At 46.4% G+C, this 24,687-nt stretch overlaps 1 protein-coding gene across 4 annotated transcripts in view; it reads right to left on the minus strand.

Moving 5' to 3' along the window:
* Positions 1-24,687, minus strand: part of LOC8042288 (inositol-trisphosphate 3-kinase A) — a 114,826-nt gene that overhangs the window by 22,351 nt on the left and 67,788 nt on the right. The window contains exon 1 of one of the 4 annotated variants that reach the window (XM_040222285.3): positions 6,683-6,947. The exons of the other annotated variants lie outside the window; for them this stretch is intronic. Coding sequence (XP_040078219.1) covers positions 6,683-6,766 — 84 coding nt within the window. The 5' untranslated portion in view covers positions 6,767-6,947. Of the gene's footprint in view, positions 1-6,682; positions 6,948-24,687 lie in introns of those variants that run through there. 4 annotated transcript variants of the gene reach the window in all.

A 24,687-nucleotide genomic window follows, 5' to 3' on the forward strand; every position in this document is an offset into this window, starting at 1 on the left:
AACGGAACTCGTCTCAAAGCATGCTGTCAAGTGTGAGCTCGTGGCATGAAGCTTTCATTTTCACTGATCTCATCATCAGAATAAAAAAAGGTCGATCTCTGTTGGATTCATAATTTTTATTTGCTATTCCGGTCTTTGCACTGTTTCGCTGGATGACACCTCAGAATGCGAGATTTAGTGCAAATCTTGATTCATCGTGGGAATGGCGCAAGAACACGAAAACAGAGACGAAGAAGAAACACACGGGATAAGGGCACACTATTAACTGACGAATGTTGTTAGCAAGGCACACGAAGACGATGCTTCATTTTATGGCAGCATAACGTGAATATGACACAACGAGTTCCCACCAACTCGCCCAACTATCCATTATTCTAATGTGAATCGATACTTGTCCTGTGGGGATACTGTCTGGGTTGATGAGACAAGCATAGAATTTTTTTTTTTTCCTTGCGCATGAAAACAGTTTTTTTTAACTCCACTTACGTGCAGGGACATTTGTTCTACACCTTTTGCGCTCTGAAAATGTGGACCTTCAAATTTCTGATTTTTTTCTCTGCTGCCAAAGGTCTGCGCATTGCGGCGAGAGGTGGGGACCCCGTTTCAAGCTACTCCCGAGTTCCGTAGACCGACGATAATGGTGATTACAATAATTCGTGGCCATTTCTTTGTATTGTTTGATTTAAGTTGCAAGCACCACCAAGCGCCCCACAGTAACAGCCTCTACCGACAAATGCAATGGCCCGAGGAGAACGGCCAGCGCACATAAGATATCGGAGGCCACGCCCCACCAGTTCCGTCACCCTTTCCCTTAGCTAGGGGGCGACCCGATCTGATGTGAGGGAGAGTGAATTGAAAAGCCCCCACGCTGTTATACCACATCCACAAGTAAACTGACAGTGCAATGGATGCCACATGCGCATTGGACCAGTCGTGCATAGTCTTTCACCATGGGATCATGCTTCCGCTTATACCCACGTGCAGACAGCAGGGGCAGGTGATGGAAGAAAGGCAGCTGATTGGTCCAGTGAGCGTGTAGCTCCAACCGCCCGCGGCTTCGTGCAAACCAATTGCTGCTCGAATGTTCACCAGTAATGTAACACGACTAAACTTTTCTTTATGTATTTGTAAACACAATCAGCCTAAGATAACTTCTTCGAAATTATGAATATTAAGAAAACATGTGGCTTGAATTTTATGTTTTGAGGGATCCCGTTTCTGCACAAATATGCAAGCAGCCTAAAAATGATGGGAGGGTCCAGAGATGAAAAACCCTAAAATAACATATTCAAGTATATTTTCTGACGTGGCAGTGACAAAAACTAGTGTTCTAGAGCAACGATTCATTTCTCATTGGAGTGAATAGTGTGAGAATGATTTGGCTGGATACAGACAAAACAATCAGAAATAAAAATGAAATTTAATTGACTTATTCAAAATGTAGACCTTAAAATGTTAATCTGTACAAACATTGCTCAAACGGTGCAATTATTTCAGGGAGAAGTGAATAATGTGAATTTTTTGATGAATGCATACAAAACAACTGAGGATAAAAATGACCTACTCAACTAATTAAAAACAGAGACCTTACACTGTTACAATCTGTACAAGAAAGAACTACCCCTATTGTTGTGGAGTGGTGAATTATTTTGATAAATGCATACAAAACAACCGAAGATAAAAATGACATATTCAATTAACTTAATTCAAAATGTAGACCTCAAAACATTACAATCTGCCGAAGAGCTACACCTATTGTTCTAGAGTGGTGAATCATTTCAGAATAAAGGGAATAATGCGTAAATTATGTTCATGGAAGCAGGCAGAAACGCAGAAAATGACTGTTCGATGGCCTTAACTAAAAAAGTAGCTTTCAAAATGTTACTATCTGAACAAACGATGCGCAAAGCTAGCAGGGACTAATGGGAAGAATACAAAATGAATCCCCTGCAAAGAGAAAGATGGACACATGATTGTTAGCTAAGAGAATTAGCTCGGCCACATGACACATGATTGCAACGTCTTAAGGTCCTGGCAAAACATCAAAGTTTTGAAATCGAAGAGTTTTCAAAGGATTGTTTAAAATTTCACCTTCCCAAAGCCTTAAAAACTGCAATTTCAAACTCGGTTTTCAAAAAACTGTGGGTGGTATCAACCAGAGCCGTATATGTAGAGAGTTTGGCCATTCCTTGGGAAGCATAGACCTTTTTCACAAGGGCATTGCCATCTTGAGTTGTCGTCACTTCCGGTATGGGTGAATGCCTTGTTTTGTCATTGCCACGCCAATAGATAGCGTTTAGAATATAAGCGTAACTGTCCCACATTCTCGTTTTGACTCCCCACTATTTTTTACAATTTGCAGGTTGACACGTTTTATTTTTTTATTTTTTTTGCCGCCCATACCGGATATGCCTATTTGGCGGATGAGGACGTGAGTACACAAAAAACGCCTAAAAAAGACAAATGAGGAGGCACCTTTGGCCGAAAGTGGGCTGGGCGTGTTCTAGGGCGTCTTCACAAATTCGATTGTGGCCAACCAGATGCCGGAAATAATACCCTGGCAGTGGTTGCGAGAAACAAACTTGATAGGTGCGTCGGAGTAACTCTCGGTAACTGAAAATATGGCGTACGTGATGTTTCAATCACGGTCATCCAAAATCATGGTGGAAGAGTGTGACTAGTGGAACGATCGACATAAACCGTAAGCCAAGCGTCGAGAATCTGCCGTCCGAGCAAAACAGATTTGAGCGGCCGCATTTGTTTCTTACATCTTTCTGCATGATCATGATCGAACCATTACGTGCACTCTATTTTCAACCACAAAGGGTTACTACACTTCACACTTACGCACTTAATAAAACTATGTACGAACATATACCGTTGATTAAAACAGTTTCTCGCTATTACCACCAGGGAATCCTTTTAGGCTTCTGGTTGGCCAAGAAAGCATGTCAAGCCCACTTGCTGCATCTGGTGTATGCCCTGCATCTGCCCGCGCCTCCGATTGACCAAACTCTCTGTATACACGGCTCTGGTATCGACAAAACAATGTGAAAAAATGTTGCGGCAAAATGTAGTGACAAATAGTGTAGCAACAAAAGGGGGGGACAAAAAGTTGTGACAAATTGTTGATACAAAACGTTGTGACAAAGTTTTTAAATAATAATAATAATAATAATAATAATAATAATAATAATAATAATAATCTTTATTTCATCTTTTCCACATATAATTTTACAGATATTCATACCCCACATAAGCCTAAGCGGCTTGTGCGTAGGGCAGCGACAGAGCTCTAGTCACTTATAACAAACCCTTTTTTACACTTGTTCAGTTCCTTGCAAACAAAAGTTTTAGAGTACTTGAGCAGCACTAATCTTGATCCACCCCTGCTCAATCCAGCCATGAGAAAGCACAAAAGAAAATAACTACAGTGGTCCCAGGGTTTCACAAATAAGTTCCATTCTTTTGTTCTTCCTCATCTACACCCAGAAGCATTTTTTTTACCTGTTTTTGCTATTATGCAGAAAAAATATGTTGACAAATGTTTTTTTTTTCCTTGTCCATACTCTCTGCCACTGCTTTTTAAAACAACAACTTGGCAGAAAAACATCCAGCATTAAGCTTTAGAGAAAAGATTTCGAGCCGCTGAACTGGTGCCACCATACAATGTCATGTGAGCATGCAACAATGGTGGTACATTACTGTGTTAAGCCCAGCTGCATTAGCCAAATCTACATTACTGTGCTAAGGTGTTTCTAACAGATAAAAGAGAAAAAGAAATGAGGTGCTAGTTTTATGCCATACCTTCAACCATGAAAAAAAAAAGTTTGGGAGAACACAAAGGCACAGGGAAAGTTTTTTTTCACCATACCCCTATCATGTGTTTGCCCAATCTCAAACTGCTCATGATAAAAGCTCATCAAACTTAAATAGTAGAAAGAATAAAACAATTTATCACCAATGCACTCAACAAAAGTATAGCACATCAAATTGCTTGCATTCTTTCCTATCACAATGCTTCACTTGTGTTGATTACTGCAGTCCCTATTACATTTTTTACTATTACTGCAGTCAAATCTACAGAAAAAGAAGTTTTAGCAGAGCTGACCTTTTAGCAGCTGGGAGCCAATGCCCGATCCCAAACTGTTCTTCGTGATAGAAGTTTGTCAACCTGCTTTGTGTTCTTTCTTATCATAGTGCTGCACTTGTGATAATTACTGTGGCAAAATCAGTGGTTTTCTGATGAACAGAAGTTTCAGCAGGGCTGCCCTTTCACAAGTTGGGGGCCGCAAAAGCCAAGCAGTACACCCACTTTATCCATATTTTTTGTCCATTGTTCCATTTCTCTTATCCAGCACAGTTATCGGCCCGTACCAATGCCGTGCGTCAGGCCCCAGATACGAACAGGAGCTCTTCAGAAGTGCAGAAAAACATGTCTATTACTCCAACACAGCATTATCAGTAGGATATGAGTCGACATTCTTCGACAGGTTTAAAGCAGCGTCAAAGCGGTTGTGATAAGTGTGTAGGACATCCTTTTCATGGCCCTACTCCTACTCCAACAAAGACACCTTGGCTCTGATGGCGCATTTACCGTGTCTGTTACCGAATTCATAAGCGCGAATTATGTGCAGAAAGTGTCAATTTATTGAACCACAGAATCATAAGGCAGCACCACAGAAATTAAGATGGGCAAAACAGATGATGTCACCATTCCCTTGAACTTCTGCACATGTGAGCACTTAGACAAGAAGGTGAAACTAAACACTGCCATTTTCATATTCACAGGGGTAGCTTTTTTCAATGCCCCCTTTACCGCGATCTAATGCAGTGTTTATTTCGACAGAACAATGGTAATGGAAGAAAGCCAGGAAGACAAACTCCCACCATCTCATTGTTACATCAAAATTAATAACTCAGCAGCATTTTCCTTGCTTTGCAAGAAAGCAGGCTTAGTAAACACTCAGACATTAAAAAAAATGTTTCTTTTTATTTCAAATTTTGCATTTAGAATTTAATGCGCACGGCCATGACATTGTAAAGTCATTGTCGAAAACTAAGACCAAGAAACCAATGATACCGTAAAGTGAAGCATTACGTGCCATCTAAGTCAGTGCAATGATTATTATTGTATTTTAATATAGGATGCCTTGTATCCGTTGTAATGTTCAGAATGTGTGCGTCATTTTTGTGCTTTTTCAATAAAGTAATGAATTATGTTACTCATAACTAGAAAATAATACAGTTACTGCAATACTATTACTACCCACTGTAATGACACTCCAGCAAGCAGTAATGTCACTGATTACATTTTTATAATCAGTGACATTACTGTTTGTTGAAAGCAAGTTTATGAGTTGTTCAGAAAAACCAATGAAAATACTACAATCACAGTACATACATGCTGAGTGAGTTGCACCAAAAGCACCTCACTAGTTACGAATCCTGAAATTTATGGCGTAGCTTGGAAGAGACTCGCATGAGAAGTTGGCATTCAGGTCGATGACAAAACATCCGTGTGTAGTTGCCCTTTCAAGTGGGATGCTAGACAGCAAATAATTAAACTGGGTGCTTAGTGGTGAGGCTGAGACATTTCCCATCACCATTAAATAAAGAAAAGCCAAGTCAGCTTGCACAAACACCATTTAAGTATATTCCTCATAAATCACGATCCACAACGTACCACATCATTGATCTAAAATTGGTAGGTGGTTTATGTAAATTATAAACAACAGGCCTAGCATTACCTGCTGTAATGCTCCCAACCTGATGATCTTCTGCAAATAGCAACTATAATTTATAAGAAAAGTTTGCTTAAAGTCAGAGAAAGCTAGCACTCAGTTTCTGGGTGAGATGGCAATAAAAAATCATCTCTTTTTTAAAAAAATTAAGGAAAGCACGAGTCTATCAGCGTTTTTCCTAGCAAGTAACTTACCAAGGGAACTACCAGCCTATCAATATTACCATTGATATCAACAAAACAAATCCCATTTGCATAAATTATTTCCGAAGCAATCATTCGTATTGATCATACAATATCCGCAGGTCGGGTGTTCTCCTTGCCGTACCTGACCCCTCAATTATCAGTCCTTCGTCCGGCAGATAAAAAAAAAAAAAAGCTACTCAGCATTAAGGCAATGATATCAGTCTTCAAAACAACAAGATAAACGACCAACAAAACATTTCCTCATGACCTGAACTCTAACGACAAGGAAGGTTGCACCTTGAAACGCACAAATCAAAATAAAAACACTTTGTGGGCCCTTGTTTAGTTGCAAAAGGAGATGGAAGGGGGAGAGGGAAAAGGGGGGAGGGGGGGCGGTAAAGCGCGTGATCAAAGTGCAAGGCACGACAAAACGGAACGGTATGTTAGGTCCGGCGATTTACATAGTTACCGCTGAGGAGGATTTGCAGAGTCAAAGAACACCACCCTTTCATCAGCCCCACCCCACTAAAACCCCGGCTTGAGCAGTGTGTGCTTTACGTAGTTTTGATTGCTCGACTGTACAAACCAAAGGAGTCTCTCGTCGAGTTGGAACCCTCACGCAAGATTGCCGAAAACACCTATATATCGGAGATATCGCTTTACTCTGCACCATGCCCCAAAAAATCGTGGCCGCGTTTTTCCACGTAAAATGAACGCACCAAGAACGCCTTCCGGGTTAGCAACGACACTCACTTTGCCGCGGCGACAGACGGGCTTCGACACGCAGCGCGAGTGGCCCGCCTTCGAGTCTTTGCCGGTCATGGTTGCAGCGTGCATTGGCTGGTCTTTTGGGACCCGCAGTGTGCGACGTTGTCGGCGACAGGTTCCATCCCCGAGGGAAAAACAGCCGATGGACTGACCCAGCGATACCGGCGATACGAACCACGATACGAACGACGTGTTGAAGGACTGCTTAGGTTTGCTTGTGCACGATGAGTGCGGCGATTGTAAAACGACAATGGATAACGCGCGCGAGCGCGCGACGTTATCGGGTAACGGAGGCGTGAAGCTTGCGTGTAGTGCAGCGATCCCTGGCGGTGATGTCCACCCTGTCGTCGTCGCTGGTTGTTGCGAAGCTTTCCGACCATAGAGTTCAGTGTTACCGACTTTTCCAAGGTCCCTAGACTGTTCCGGTTCAGTTCGGCCCAAATCCGATTTTTTTTTTTTTTTTTTGCATTGTAAAGATCGGAAAGTTACCGAGCCTTTCAAACTGGCGATGCCTCCAACAAAATCTGCTAATGTCTCTTCGTCTTCCAGTGATGTTCGCCCATTCTTTGAACGCGAATGCCACACAAAACTTCTCGCACGACTCACTGGTTTTTCGCAAACGTCCCTGTTCAAGATTTGCACAGTTTGTCCAAGAATACACCTTTTTCAGACATATCGGTTCGAGAGTAAATGGATTTGGCACCCTATCTCTCTTCCTCCTGGCCGAGCAGAAAGGGAAGATGGCCTCTCTGTATCAACTTCAGGGCCGAAAATAGCTCCCATGGGGACAAAAGCGAAGTTTTGTTTTTCGCACTGCAAAAATAGACTAGACATCGCGGAGTGCTCCAACTCCGTCAGAACCAGTGGCGCAGCCAGGATTTTGTTTCGGGAGGGGTTCAACGGCATCCCCCCCCCCCCCCCCCCCCCCCCCCCCTCAATGACGCAGGGTGAGCTCGCCGACAAGGACGCTCAGGCAAACGCTGCATTGTCATTTTTCAAAACGGAGCAGGCTTCATTTACAGGAATACGGACGTGGTGGCTGACTGTTCTATTGTCGTCGTACTTGCGGCCCACCAACTTCAAAGGCTTCCTCACAGCACACAACTCCCTCCGCTTTTTGAGGTACCACTGCATTACCAACGCGTGAAAGCCAGACAAAACACAAGGATAGCTATACTTTCAAAAAAAAAGTCTCAACACTGAAAAATTGGAGAGCCGGCCACGCACAAACACTAGGGGCCCATATTTAAGGCGAAGGTAATTCTGAACAATCAAAACCAAAATCTATTATCAGTTCCAGATGCCGAAGGACGGAGAGTGTTATCTTTGCTAGGACGTTTTACCTTGCAGCGTGGTCCAACGGCAGCAGCAGCATATCCTCGGGATAAGGAGAAGTCATCAGTCCGAACTCGTCGTTCCGTCACTCGGAGAAATGACATGGCGCGCCACAAGGAAACTACACGCCGAACGTGGAAAGGAACTTGAATACCCTTGCGCCTATGCGTAGTGAGAATATGAAGGCTTGTCTCTTCGGAGTTGCTGATGTTCCGTGCAACGAAGAGATTAATAAAGAATTGCGTCGGATGCCACCTCGACATACAAAGCAGAAAGCAAGAAGGACTTCATTGCATCCCTGAGCGACGACTTTCAAAAAATGAGGGAAACTTCGCCAAAAATAGGGAAATTTTAGGCGTCCAATGAAAGAGGGAGAAACGTGAAGCGCCGGTCACGTCTGCGGTATACAAGCGGTCACCCTCTGTCCGGAGGCCCTATTTCAGAACGTCCATCGTCTCCTCAAGATCCTAGCGACTCTGCCCGGAAGCTGAGCGCTCGTTCTCTTCACTACGACGGTTGAAAACATACCTGAGAGCGTCCACTTCGAATGAGCGACTGCTCGGTCTATACTTCAGCCGACGCTACAGGCGCGAGCATGTGGCCCTGAACAGTGCTTGCACTGCACGAGTGCGCGTGCTTGGCATACACCCACTGCGCCTGCGAAAAGGGCGACACCGAGCGCGTCGTTTTCAAGTCACTTCATCTCGAACCCAGTCGCGCCTCCAGGCGGCAGCACCTATTCGAGAAAAGGTGCTGCCACCTTTTCCCGAATGTCCGTGTTCTCGATTTGGTTTACGGTACTTGAAATCGCCATTGTACTCGTGCACATGGTCACAAAAACTCGTGCCAGCGTAGCTCCAAGCGTTCACAGAACGACGCCCCTTTGGCATAATGACACATAAAAGTGCCTGCATGTGAAATTAGTCTCTGAACTTCTTGAGCGATATCGCACCATGGGAGGTTAGAATGTAAAAAACACTTGTTTTTACATATCTATTGTTAACAAATCTTTAATGAGCTGGGAGCAAAGATATATAAACATTTCAACAAGCGCGCCTCACTCAGGCCACAGTGCATAAATGTCGCAGTTGTCTTCCTTGGGTAGTAAACGAATGTGTCGAAGTCTTAGTTCACGCACTTCTGCCACGAGTAATTGCTATTAAGTTGGGTATGTCACGCTGAACATCCATGTTTATCAGTAGAGCGCCGGTTTTATCCAAACAGGGGAAACCCGACGTGCCCCTAATTGGGCCTGTCCTTGAATAAGAATAGTCCAAGCTTCACGAGGGAAAACACATATATGTACTACAGCTTAATTTTATGTTTTTCTCGGCACACAGCTTCCAGTGGATTGTGCGCGGAGCTGCTGCTTTCTTCGGTAAACAAGTCCCCCATCCCTCATCTTGTTTCATTCCCTTATTGGCACGGGAGATGCCTTCCATGCATTCGGATAATGCATCTGTTACCTATGCCCGCGTCCCGTTTTGTTCGACATGAGCCCCATAAACGCCTGACACACACACACACACACACACACACACACACACACACACACACACACACACACACACACACACACACGCACACACACGCACACGCACACGCACACACACACACACACATATATATATATATAATACACCGAAAAACACCGAATCTGTGGGGAAAATAAACCCGAAAGACCACCTCTAATTCAAACAAAAGGAAACTCTGAAAGCCACGGAGTCTCAATCATGAAGGGGAGCGCCGCGGAAAAATTCTGACGGTCGCTGACTTGCCTAAAAAAATATTATTTTCAACGAAGTTGTTGAATTTCTAAATTTTGGACCTCGCCCTTTTCTCAAACTGAAGGTCTCTCACTGGCAACACAGTGACGACAGATGTTGTGTAATTTGACGGATTGCAGGAAGTTTGATGGCGTGAAATGAATGCTCCAAAAAATGTTCACTCCGGCAGAACGGAAAGAAATGCGCGTCATTTTACTCTGCCCGCTAGACCTCCAAGTTTTACAATGCGTGACGCCATGCCACTATAGAAAGCGCGGGGGAATTCGAACATTGGATGTAGCATGACCTTCATTTGCCGTTTTCTCAATAACTAATTTCAATGTAGAGATGATCAATAGCACGCTGAGAAGAGGGAATTCCAATCCTTCCGAAAAAAAAAAAAGAACTTTATTGAAATAGATAAAAAAAACTTTTTGTAGTTTTTTTATTACAAGCCCCCTTCTCCCCCTATATGTATCAAAGATGTGAGTCGAAGTAAAAGAGGTCCCAACTTGCCTTCGTGACGACGGAAACCCCAGCCGTCAGCTACGGACAAATGCGTAGAACAATTGTGAGTAAATAAGCCAATCATGGCAGGAGACCTTTGGCACGCGAGGCGAAATCGGACGCGTATATGCCCTGCGGGTTCTGGACGGGCGTCTCGCACGAACATCCGCCTGCGTCGTCAGGTGCCAAGACGATCGCCGTCTCGAGCATAAAAAGACGCCTCGCACGCATAGCGATCGCCCCGTCGAGGGTCGACGCCGATCCGCCAGGCCTCCTACAGCGCCGACGTCCTTGGCCCGATGGACCCCTTGTTGGCACGCGGGACCTCAGAACGGCTTGGTCGGTAAATACACGTTCACGAGACGTGGCGGGCCGCGTGTGTGCCCAATTACTGGCTGGTGTCCGGGTTCATCATCGTTTACATGAATTAAAAGTTCCCTTCATTTCTTTTTCTTCTTTTTTTAGACTAGAAAAAATTCAGTGCAACTGCTTTCCGTCAAAGCAGTTGGGAGCCCCAATCGCTGCGATCGTATACGGAGAGGATGAATGGCGAGACTCAAAACACCTATACACCTAAGGAGAAACAGTCCGCGTTGTGACACTGAGATTTATGTCATACCCATTGTCACAGGGCAGGTTTTTCTTACGTCTAAACATGTCTTCAGCGCGGTCATGCACCGAGTTTCCTCCGTGTGCATCGCAGCGATGGGTTCCCCCAGCTGCCTTGCCAACACGTATGCGCTCTAGAATTCAAGAGAGTACGAGAGGCACTCGTGAAGTCCCTGTTAATAGAAAGTTTTAATACATCCATAGCCTCCTATATGCTTACAAAGCCCGGCAGATGGCCACGAGAAGCGGCCGGCAAAAGGGAAAAGGTGGAGCGCCGGCAGACAACGGATCAGACATGGAGAATAGAAGGGTAGGAGAGGGCATGACGTCGGCCGCGTAGCCTCCACAAGCCATGCTACCTTGACGCCTCGCCTCTTTCTCATTTTCCTCCTTACTCTCCTCACTTACCATGCCAACGTGACCACATCACGTGACCGTAGCTAGACTTCGTCTTGCTGTGGGGTACTAGAATACACCACAGTCTAGCCTTCGATCTGATTAAACCTACCGGACGGAGCGCGCGCGAGCCTGGAAGGAGTACTTCTACAATCAACCCTCCATCTCACACGTGACATGTCACGCGCACCAATCACCAGACAGATCTGCGGTCACGCTGGGCACAAAATCGTTTAAACTTTTTATGACTAGGCTTCACCAATATCGCAACGTGCCCCCTCCTAGTACTTCTAACCTCCTTGGGATCAGAGGAGAGCCACGTGAGTGGCGCTCCGCTGCGGCGAAACGAAGAAACTTCTCCCGAGCGAACAAGTGTATTTCGGGTCCTCGCCGCTGCGAAAGCTGTGCGCTGACGCCCAGGTTCCCCGAGGAATGGCTCTTTGATGCTCTGTGCTACGAAATCCTCGCACTCCAAATCTGCGACCGGGCACTCTATGGCTCCGTCGCCGAACTGCCAGGCTTTGTGGGTATCGGGAAGGCTATAATACATCGTTTCGATACCTCCCATAAAGATACCCGATAACGATACGATGCACGCGCGAAGGCGGAAGTTGAATATCATGTATCGTTATCGGAGTAATTGGAAAGATCTACTAAAACTCTATATTCGAGAGTAGGTCCTTCCGATAGTTCCCGTACCCCTGATAACGATACGATGTACACGCAAAGGCGGAAGTGGAGCACCGTGTATCGTTATCGCGAGTCATCGGCCGAACGATCTACTATCACCACAAACTTAGAGAGCTTCGATCACTAGCGTCGGTGGCTGTGTTAGTCCAATCTCAACATATGCATCACAAGGCGACACGTTTCTGCCACCGACTGATGAGCTGGCGGACACCCTAATTGTAGGAGGCCTCATTTTAGCTTTCGAGGAAGTGTTCCTCCTTTACAATAACATCGTCATCGTCCTGGAAACGCTTGCCACGCGGTGGGTTCTTCATGAGAGGAAGAAGGCAGAAGTCCCTGGGTGCCAGGGCGGGTGAATCGGGGGCGAAGGAAGGATTTCACATACATCTGCAAGCATCGCGGGTGCGTTGTGGTGGAGCAAAAACGCGCTGCCTCGGTCAGTTTCCCGCTACGCTCGATGGCTTCCCTGTAACCAGTCCGACAGGTCCCGATAATATTTTCCTGCCATTGTTTGGCCCTTGCGGGCCTAATCTGTCAGGAGAACACCACTGCAGTACCAAAGACACACCGGTAATCACCACCTTCCCCGATGATGACTCCGCCTTCCCTTTGTTTGACGGCGTTGAATCCGGATGATTTCACTGTTCGCTTTATTATTTTAGTCTTGGGTAGTATACCAGTACACCCGACAGTCATCTATGGTGATCAGGCGTTCAAAGAGGTCGTACATGATCGCGGCAAATTCCCTTCGGCGCTGTTTCGGCAAGGTGTTAGCAGTCGGGGAAGGACTTCACCATGTGCAAATCAGTGGGCACTGTGAGAGAACGTAAATCAGTGGGCATTGTGAGAGAAGGTGCTGATATATATATATATATATATATATATATATATATATATATATATATATATATATATAGTGACGGATGGATTCTAATGGTTGTACCCTTTATAACGGGCGGTAGCTCGCGCCACCTAGCCTGGGAACTGGCGTCACTGATGATGTTTCCTCTATGGGAAAAATCTACACTCTGTCACACCGTGACCTGAATAACGGCGAAGGCCACGGTCCCAGCGAGCCAATTAGCGTGTTGAAGAGAGACGCGTAACCATAAGGTATCTTACTGTCATATTTCGTTTCAAGCTTGCCGAGGGCTGTCAGGGGCTTCACCTCCGCCGCTCTGATGGGTTCGAAGGGGCAGTTGCGTTTGCTCTTTGTCGACTTCCGTTCCACGCACAATTGTCAGTATTGGCTTCTACAGGATTTACATTTGAACCGTATTTCAGGAAGCAAATAAAGATTAGTCGATTGATAAAACACATTTTGCGTTTAAGCGCGATGCACTCGTTTACGCAGGCGGCTGCAGAACGGCACGAAGAGCGTTTGAGCACAAAGTATTGTTGGAACGTTGTTCGACAGAAGTCAGCCAATAAGAACGCGCTATCGTCGCCTGCGGCTCACCAAGAGAAGCGAAATCCAAGGCAACATGGAGGCGGCGCCCGGCGACAGCCTCGAGGTTGGTCGCGAGGTCCCCGATCTTGGGAGGATCGGCCGCTGGCTTCCGCGATTTTCTTTCCAGCAATTGATCCAACGCAGCCTTTGGGATCGGCAACCCGCTGCTCCCGTCTTTCCACCGCTCCTCAACAAGCAGAAAAGAGATACGCAGACTCCGAACGTGGAAACAGCCGGATGCGCGTCGCTGACGGGGCGCGGGCGAGCACGTGACCGTCCTTTTGTTTTCTCTCTCTCGGCTTCTGATTGGTCTACCGCAACGCGCCGCGTTGATAAGTTGAGTCAGGTTCTAGTCTCTTGCATCGCGCTGCGGAGCGCTGCGCACGACCGCGCGCTCCGTTCCGTAAGCGGCCGCTTCCTACCGCAAGGACGCCGTTCCGCACACCGCGTTCAAACGCAAACATGTGTATGGGCCCTTTATGGCGCGTTCACACTCGCGGATCCGCAGGCGGATCCGCGCAGGCGGAGAGCTGATTTTGGAGCCAGGTGGCGAAATCCAGTCGCCGCTGGCGGAAAATCTTGATATGGGTCCCGCAGTGATCCAGATTTTCCGCCAGCCACGAGTCGATTTGGCCACCCGGCTCTAAAATCTACTTTCCGCAAATCCGCAAGTGTGAACGCGCCATTACAGTGAAACAAAGTATAATTAAATGGTTATTGTCGTTAAGTCAAGTCGGTGTAGTTTGTTCTTATCCCGACCCTGCCTCTGCAACATTTTCCCACGTAAAAGAAGGGGTCGGTGTGCCGAGGCACGCCCTTTCCAGCGAGGAAGACAGGTCCCACGGCCGGCACCCACCGCACCCTCGGGAGACGCCGGTCGGCATGCCCACGTCGCACGTCATCGCTCGGCCGAGGTGCGGCCAGGTCGCCTTGCCGCCTGCCGTGCCGTGGCCGCGAGCAAATTCCGGTTCGGAGGGGGGCCCCACTTCCCCGGCCAGCGTTTGGCGCACGCTTAATTAAAGACGACGTGCAAATGGACCGTTTTAGAAAATCGCCGAATCAGAAGGGTCCCTGTACGAAAATACGTGAACACGCGCCTGCTGGCTCCATTGAGCTGCAGTGACCTAGATTCAGCTCCCCGCGAAGTCTCTTTATCTTTTTGCCCCCAAGTTCTAAGCAACACCTCCTAAATGAGAAGGCCTTAATGACGAATTTTGACCGCGTCACTAAACGAAACGCCGCAACCGGGTACGGTTGCGGCGTTTCGTCGCCACTTCGGGTTCCACTTCCTATGCGCGAGCGGCATAGGACCCTTACAAAAATAATCAGCGAGTTTGTATCGAGTTTCTAATGTATTAACACATTAGAAACTCAATAGCTCTGAAAGAGCCAGTCGAAGACATGTGTAAACACTCCTCTTGTAAATGCTCGCTCGAACGAAACAAAACTACAAAATCAGGGGTGGGAAGCGACAGGCTCCGTGAAGAACGACCAAGATCCTGGGTGTCGCAACGAAGGCCGTGATATATTCTATGCCTCGGAGGATGAGCAGCGCGGCGCAACGCTCAGCCCAGGGGTCCCCGCTTATTAACCCCGCGTGTGACGAGTAATGACGTAAGAGCGACGGCGCATTCCGGCAGCCCCGAGTCATTAACGGAATAAAGTCGGCGCGGAGGCTGCCTCGGATCGCCGTTCCGGAACGCCGAGCATCGATGGCGCACTACATGCGAGACAAGGACGCCACGACACGTTACGAAAAAAAAAACAGCCAGCCGCGCGCACGGGATATCCGCGCAGGCGCTGGACACGGTCGCACCGCCGATACGCGATACGAAAACCGGGCTGCGGATTTTAGGGAGTTTTAGTAGACCGTGTTTCCCCCTCCGCCAACCCCTTCGCAACGAAGAAACCACCACTGCGCCTGCGTGCCGATGGCCTTGGCTGTAGAGTTCCGGGTAGCGGAGGGGCTTAGCGGAGGGGGAAACACGGTCTACTAAAACTCGCTCTTAGAGAGTTTTAGGGAACCGTTCTTGCACATCCGATACGATACGATGGACCCTCCGGTACGAACTGCGCATGCGCTGCCCCAGACGACTTGCATATGCGCAGTTCGTATACCGGAGGGCCCATATCGTACCGTATCGGACGTGCCACAACTGTTCTCTAAAACTCTCTACTGAGAGAGTTTTAGGGAACCGTTTTAGCACATTCGATACGGTACACGGTCGGTTCTCCGGTACGAACTGCGCATGAGCTACCGCAGAAGACTCCATATGCGGAGTTCGTATACCGGAGGGTCCATCGTATACCGTATGGGACGTGCAAAAACGGTTCCCTAAAACTCTCTATTGTGTGAGGCGCGTTTCTTCCTCGTATGCCATTACTGCCACATTAGTCATACAAAAAAACTATGTGCAAACATATTCTTAGCATATATATATATATATATATATATATATATATATATATATATATATATATATAAAGCAAACATGATTGGAATATATGCTTGAAGGGTGTTCGCAGAAAATTCTAGCGCAACGTGTGAAGCGAACATTGTGTCTTTTGTATGAGGTACGAGCAATGTGACTCGGCTTTAGAACTCTCGGTTGAGGAGCTTCCACGGAAGAGCGTCGTTCGTAAACGGTTCTTCTCTGGTGCCGTGCACGCGAGCAGGGTGACGGGCGGATAGCGTTCCTATGCGGAACGCAAGTTCGTCTGCCTTTTTTTGCAGGGGTTATCATGACGTCAGAACGCCGAGCTCCGATTGGCTGTGACGGAGGGATAGTGGGTAGACCTCAAAGCGAGCTGCCGTGACGTCTACCCACTATGCTTCAATCTGAGCCAATCATAGCTCGGCGTTCTGACGTCACCACAATCCCTGCAAAAGAAGCAGACGAACTTGCGTTCCGCATAAGCCCGGCGGCTTTGTAAGGGGAAACGGAGGAGGACCGTCTCCGAACGAGGTTCTTTGTTGCGAAAACATTCTCTGCAATCTCAATGTTTCACATTAAAAAACAAAAAAAACACACACACAACAGAATTACTTTTTTTATTGCAGGCAATGTGCATCCAATGTTCACCCGTTTCGCCGCTTCTGCCCATATATGGGAGGCTAAGCGACTTTGACCTCGTTGTAGGAAGGGGCGCAGACTCACGTGTGCAGTGTGCTTCCAGCATATATATATATATATACTCATCAGTGACCAGAAAGCTGTGCTGTGTGTGATCGAGTAAGTAAAGGGTGTATATGCATAAAAGTGGGTGTCACTAATATTATACGCGCAATAACAGCCAGCGCTGTCGGTTCTTGGCACACTGTGGCGAAAATGTATTGTCGCACAGACTTCAAAAGGACGTAATATAATAATCAAAATAATAATTCATCGCGAAAAAAAACACTTTGAAGTGCCCGTCGTTTAGTATTATTCTACCACAACAACTACATTTTTTAAAAGTGTGTGCGCAAACGCTGCAAAGAGCCACAATTAATGACCAAACGGCAAGCGCTACATACGTAAGCACCATATATTTCATTGTAAAAAAATAAGAACGTAAACATACTCTGGTTGTTTCCAGCATGTATAGACGGCAAGTGTCACGAGATTCCACGCGTAATTGGCGCTCAAACGTGTGGCAAATGCTTTCAATTTATGGCTTGGCCCACTTACTTTATCCCGGGAAAACAAAGCGACAAATATAATTAATTTAGAAAAAAAGAAAGAAAAGAAACATCGCGTAGTTTAAACACACCGAAATAAATATGGGAAGTTTTCGGTTTCTGCCTCAGTGAAACGAGGCAACCAAAATGTGCACCAACCTCACGCAAGCCTGTACACCTGTGGAATCACGGAGAGCTTTAAGAAACGGAGGCTAGGTGGCGCAAGCTAGCGCCCGTTATAAAGGGTAAAAACCATTAGCATTCGTCCATCCATCCAGGGCGTGGCTTATGCTCACGCTTCTTGCCACGCTATTGTTCCTTTGGCGTTCTTTTAATACGACGCTTGGGGCTCACAATGCGTTTTCTGAGGCTGTCATATGATTACACGACATTTTGGAAAGGCAAACTAATTTTAGAAAATGTACGGCCAATTACCGGGCAATTGTCTCGCATACGTCAAACTTTCTAGCATCCCAAACGTTTAGCGATACTCCGAGTTTCACGCATGCAGAGCTGACAAACTTGGCGATCTTCCGGGGCCTTCCATATTCTCGAGCTTTCTCTCTCCTCAGTGCGCACAGGTGGTCGCGAGCTCCTCCTCGCCTAACCCTCTGGTCACGTGACCTCCCCGTTAACCAATCAGAGTAGAGCTACGCGGACACACAAAATGTAAAGCACCTAAACAAAGCACGTTTCACGTTAAAATTAAAATTCGCCCACGTTGTTTGTCGTCATATATGGCTATCGCCTAAAATTAGGGTTCCATCCTTTAGAATCAATTCGTAAAAAAATAAAAACAAATACTCGGCGGTAAATTTTTTTCGCGGACTGGTATTTATCCGTGAAACCCCGAATTTCGAGGTCACAAAAACAAAATAAAACGCAATTAAAAACGGTATTTTCTAGAAAAAAATTGCGTGAGGGCACAGGGTCAGTGGTTTCTGAGGAGAGACCACTTCGTTTTCGTTTGAAATATCGGGCCATTGACAGAGGGGAGTTCACCGTTTATCTGGTCAAGGTTCGATTAGAACAACTGCTCATTGTACATCTCGGTCACAACAAAAGCCCCTGTTTCGGTCTCCATTTTGAAGCGTACTATTTGTGCTTCTTAGGCGGAAGGAGGGATTGCGTTTTTATAACAATGAAAGCTTTATGAACCTGTCGATTGAAGACAGCTAGAGTTTTCCCGTTTCCCGACAACTAACATTACGTACAGGTCTTTATTTATTTTGAAGTATTGACGTTAACTGGTTGAAGCAACAGTTTTTCAGAAGATTTTTCGCGGGACAGTTAGTATTGACGCAAGGGCGTCAATACTAACTGTATTGACTGATATGTCAGCTGTTGCTGACATATCATTCACTAGAGAGTTTTAGTAGATCGTTCCAATGACTCCGATAACGATATCCCGATACTTGGCCACCGCCTCACTTGCGCATGCATAGTATCGTTATCGGGGCTATCGGAGGTATCGGAACGATCTACTAAAACTCTCTAATATAGGCAAGTTCTTATAGATAGATAGATAGATAGTTTATTTGGTGCCGGTCAACAGCCGTGAGGCCTACAGGACAGTACACTTTGTCATGTTTCTCAGAGTGGCGTTAACAATAAAAAGGGTATTACATAGGACAGTGTGGTTGCCGAGGAGCACAATAGAAATCAGTCTGACGCGTCATCAAATCCTAGTTAGTTAAAAATAAAAGTGGTTGCCACGGGCACACTAAGATAAAGTCAAGTGAATATGTCATCTTGTAAAAACATTGAATTGTATGTATCTTGTAACCGAGTCATTGGACACTTTGAATGAATATCTGTATAAAATGTGTGAATACATTTACACGCCTTCCCAGATGGGACACGGAAGCACAATGATGACAACAACTCGTCGCAATCAAGAGTGCCATGCACAACTTTTCTCAAAAAGTTCATATCATGTGCAAGCCTCCTGTCGTGAAGAGACTGGAGGCCTATGCCTGCTAATACCGAGCTATAGCTGTAAAAACGCCGACGACCAATGTGCCTATCGTATACAATACGAATAAATTTCCGCTGTACCTCTTCGATTACATTGCTGTAGCCGAGAGAAACAGACTTCCATATTAGGGATGCGAACTCTAAACGCGGCCGGACAAGTGAAAAATATAAAGAGAGAACACAATGAGGGCTTCTAAATTTTCTAGTTATCCGTGACACCGCACCAAGACATCGCAGGCCTTGATTAACTATCTGTGACACATATGTTGATGAAAAAACAGCCTGGAGTTCACTTGAACACCAAGATCCCGTACAAGAGATACACGCTTTATGTGCCCTCCGGAAAGGTTGTAGCTGAACACTATGCTCTCGTGTTTCCTGCTGATTGACATGACTGAAGTCTTCTTGAGATTAAGTTGTAGTCTATTTGTTATGCACCACTGCTCAATTGAACATACGTGGTTTTGTAACAACAGATAATCCTGTACATTCTCTACCCTCCTGAACAGCTTCAAATCATCTGCGTACAATAATGCTTTGGAGTGCAGCACCTGCGACGGCAAGTCGTTCATGAACACTAAAAATAACAACGCCAAGGTTGGAGCCCTGGGGCACACCAGATAATGATAAAAACGGCCCGGACAAACAATCTGAGAAACTGACTTGATTCTGGCGGTTTCCCAGGTAGCTGGAAAACCATGAACAGTTAAGTAAGACATAAGCCATATTTTTTTTTTTTAAATTTTGACAAAAGTATGTTGTGCGAAACCCTGTCGAAAGCCTTTGACATGTCAAAATAAATAGTGTCTAATTGACCACGGTTGGCTACTAAAGGGCCGGTATATCCAAGGAAGACACTCATATTAGTCTCGATCGATCTATATACCTTTCAGGAAGCCATGCTGTAATGGTGATATTTTTCGTTTAAAATAAAAATAGAGACGTTCATAAATAACCATTTCGAAAACTTTTGAAAAACCACACAACAGTGACACTGGGCGAAAGTTGTTGACATCGCAGGGGTCGCCAGATTTGAACATTGGTACGACCACAGACATTTTCCATCGAGAAGGAAACTCCGCGCGCCGTAGCGACAAATTGTACACATGAGTTAAAGCGGGAACAAGGTATTCAGTGCATCCCTTGATAATAAAATTTGGAATACCATCACAGCCTGTGGAAAGTATTGACTTGAGCCTACGTACAGAAAGTAATACCTCATCTTCTGTTATACTTTCATAAGCTAAACCATCAAAACTTTCTTCGATGTTAAAAACCGGAGGCGTGTTATGCGACTGCAGAAAAGTGGAACTGAAATGCCGAGTGAACATCCCGGATACTTCTTGCGGTGTGCAACAAAGCTTGCCGTCCGCTTTTAGCACCGATGCGCTGAGATTGTCTTTACTTGTTCGCACGTAACGCCAAAAACGATGCGGTTGTCCTTTGAAGTCATGTTCCAGACGATCCTGGTAAAGCCTTTCGTCTCGAGCAAGAAGTTTTTTAACTATTGCTCTACAGATTGAGAATCTGTAGTACCAATACTCGCAATTTAGTTTCTTATAGAGATTATGGTAACGTCGCTTCTTGCTTATGTAATATTTCAAATCTGCAGAAAACCAATTAGGGAATTTTGACCTTTTTGGGCAACTTTTGGGTATAAAATCATTCACAGCATCCTGGACAATCGCGGTCAGCATGTCGGCGCAAGAGTCGACGTTCGAATATTTTCATATTTATTTGTATGTTTAATTCTGAAAAATAAATAGAAAAAAAACTAGAAACACAGTAAAATTAAACTCAAAATTCTAGAGAATAGGGTATTTTAGAAAATAAACTCCGATAAGCCCCGAATTCTTAGCGAAAGATAAACTCCGAAACACACCCTCCGAATTCAACGAAAAATAAACTCCGAAAACATATACTTAGAATGCACGGCTTGCACTGGCGTTAGATCGGCGGCATCTTGTGGTGTCCTTGCTACTGAACGCGGACCTCCTGCAGCATACATTTCACACCCAAAAGTTTATTTACGTCGATTACAAGTATAGAATGACCCAGTTCTATATTAAAGCCCAAACGCAAACATACCAAGGGGCTTTATACACAGTGACCGCCATCATGACGTGATGACGTCACCTGCAAGCCACGTAAAGCCTTATGCAAGTCAAATATCATTCCCGAAACGAACGTTACATTTGAAATGCCAGCGCCTTCTTCAGAAGTCGAAATTCTTTCCAGAAGGTTGCCAGATTTCCTGCGCATTTATACGCACATCTCGCCGTTTGGGAAAACAGCAATTTCAACTGCAGCGATTTACAGCTGCCATATATACGCATGGTTGTGACATACGTCATATGTTTGTGGACAAAAAAGACAACAAAAAAACTCGGAGCAGGTGCGTCATACGAGACGAAAAGGGCCTAAAGTGGACAGCTTTAGAAATAATGTGTATACTGGGCTCTTCAGAGTAACATGCCGCGAGCACAAAACTGCAACAAGGCTGTATGTATGTAATAAAACTACGGATGCATGGTGCCCGGTCATCGTAGAAATGTCAGATTGTCGTCGGCAGCGATAGTTGCGGTGTCACGCAGCGGCGATGGTTGACGTGGCAGTCCACGGAATCTTCGGCAGCCAGGAGTTGGGAGTATGGGACGACAGCGGACATTTGCGTTCGCTCGAAAGTTTGTGCCGGGACTTCCTGCGCCAACCGCCAGAATCGCGACACCCGACTGCATGACACGCCGGCTTTTGTGACGTCATTTGTTGCCACTTAGGGACACCTTGTGACATGTGGGAGGGACGGAACGCCAAACACACCGGTCAAAGACATGTTCCTGCAGGCGCCGAACCTAAAGCAACGACAGCTTGAGAAAGCATGTGCATACCGCGCTCTTCGGAGATTTCTCGAAAAGAGAACTGTAAGGGCGCAATAAAACGGCCCACCAGTGGCTTCCTGTTTCGTGGCCTCTAATGAACAGCAAGGAACGACCCGTCGGAATAGCTATAGAAAGCCTTTCTCCTCGGCCTTTCATCTCTTTTTCCGCGTCAGATTTCCGAGGTCTTCAAGCCCGAGCGACGCGAGTCGTGGGACGCATTTAGGAGGTGTTGGACGTGTGCGCCGAGAAAGTGAGGGAGAGGAGGAGACTAGAGCGCGGAGGAGACGTCAGAGCGGCCGAGCTCTGGTTGGAAGGATTAGTGGGTACACCGAAAGCTTTGTCTCCACTGCACTCGTGGAACGTGCGCGTTAGCACGCAAAACGCCAACGTTCGGCGTTTGCTTTTCGCATTCGAACCCGTTGGTCGAGTGCATGCAGTGGAGAAAAAGGCAGCCTTCTCCACTGCGCTCGTCATCCGCTTTGTATAGCCGATTCACACGAAGGACCGAATCTCGGTTTCCGTCTGCGAACCGTGTACCACGTGACCGGCACGTCACCGATTCCTGCGATCCGCGCCTCGTTCGCAGACTGAAAAAGTCGACCACCTTTTTCACTGGAGGATTTTTGGCGGGAGATTGACTCGAAAAGCGATTAGTATGGACACGGTACAGTGTTTTTGTTGTTTCTGTTTTTTTTTTGTTTTTTTTTTCGGACGATTAAAACAAGCATGGCGCAGCGTTGTGTTTTGTGCGTTCACTGGTTCATTTTGTCCGGCGATTCTTGGTTCCACGCGCGGAAGAAACTGTGGACGTTTTGCCCGCCTGATCGACGCAGCTTCCTGTACTCCTTCGGGTGCGTGTCAAGAAGCTTCCGTCAAAACTTGGCTAGCACGCCGCGATAATTCTTGCACGTCCAATCAGCCTTTCACCGTGCAAGACCTCTCTCGTGACAATGGTGTACGTAAATGTTGTGTACGAGCGCGGAGTTCGTGAAGGCATCTCCAAACGTCCCTCCGCGAACCCAGAACTTCGTCGCTTATACGCCGAAGCCTTCTCGAGCAGGACCATGCATGCCATGTGTCACTGTCATGCCTTCGGTTAGTAAAGATAGTGGCGCTTCGCGCGAAGCCTATATCACGGTGTTCTGTCTCGATCCGCACGTAACGGCGGCGTACGATTCTTTATCGCTGTAGCAAACGTCGATTTCTCTCGTGGACAACGGTGCGATGTTGCGGTTTCGCGGCACTGTGGGGTGGCGGACAGGTTCGGTCCGTCCTCTCTGGCATCTGCTCGTCGTCTCGCTCGTGTAAATACGCTTGAGAGGCGGACGAACCGCGGACATGTCGTCACGTGATCAATCCGTCCGCGGATCAGTTCGTCGTGTGAATCGGCCATTAGCACGAAGAACGCCGACGTCCGGCGCTTAGCTGTCGCATTGAGCAGCGTCCACCAAGCCTTTCGTTTGTATGAGGACAATTAGTTATTGGTTTCACTTTTAAATTGGTGAACCGCAAAAGCATGGCGAGTGGTTCCGTCGACGAAAGAACTCAGTAAGTGCGGCCGGAGGACCGGAGATTTATATTGGCAACATAAATCTATGCTAGCTCCGTTCTTTTGACTCTCGGTGTCGCTCTGGCGGCAACGACCAGGGCCACGTTGGCCGCCGACTACTACTGCCGGCGCAGCAACGCGAAACAACTCGGGCGATCTGAAAAACATTGACTCCGCGTATAGAAAAAAAAAAAAAAAAATTCGGCGATAGTTTATCAAAATGGCGTCCGGCGAAATTTCGAGCCGGAAGCACGTCACGAGAAACCCCATTGAATGGATGAATGGAAAGGATGGATAATAACGGCTGTACCCTTCATAACGGCCGGTAGTTTGCGCCACCTGCACCCTTGTTGCTTAAAATCATTGTTGGCAGTCATCTGAATAGTGACCTGATATCATAAAAAACGCTTTTCCGTCCTCTGGAAATGTAAAAACAAGTCCGCGACAGGGAAAAACGGTATCGCGCTTGAGGTTCCTGACTCCGCATACCTTAAAGCTCGGGTAGCCGCATTTTCGAATCGAACCATGGCTAATTGCGCACGTTCTGTACACCAGGCAACAAAATGGCGGTGCCCACGAAACAATCGGTGAATAAGTTGTCGATACCCTGAAGCGTACCTTATGTAGTCACTCTGTAGTTCCGGTGACACCAGCAAACTTGGAAAGTAATTACCTACAACACGGCCCAAAAGAAAAAAAAAAAAAAAAGGCAATGTTAAACGAGTAGCGAATAACCGCTACCGGGCTCAGCAAAGATCTCGAACGCGTCTTTTAGTGCAGTCCATTTGTCGCACTGACATTTCAGATATTGCTGAGTGTGTGAGAAATCCAGAATGATAATCGTACTGATCGATGCCTATGCCGACTGTCGTTAGTGTTGTGTGTATGCCCGACTTGGTGTGTTAATAACGCGACTAAATTCTTAGTGCGCGTAACACCCTATACAGAATGCCTGTGTTCGTCTCGCCCTCTTTCGGTAGATGTCAGCGCTTACGATGCACTCGTCCTTACAGCACTGGGTTCAATCTAAATACAGACTTTATAGTTGTTCCGCTGTCGGACGTGGCCATCCGCCAGTCATCTTTACGATGCATGGAAAGAGGTGCGTTTGTTCTCGCGTTATGCGCCTAAACATATGTTGGGTTTCCCTCGCTGCCGCCCACCAAGGAGA

This window comes from Ixodes scapularis, unplaced genomic scaffold (assembly GCF_016920785.2).
Source record: "Ixodes scapularis isolate PalLabHiFi unplaced genomic scaffold, ASM1692078v2 PGA_scaffold10__122_contigs__length_95168666, whole genome shotgun sequence".
In the NCBI taxonomy this organism is placed as follows: Eukaryota; Metazoa; Arthropoda; class Arachnida; order Ixodida; family Ixodidae; genus Ixodes; species Ixodes scapularis.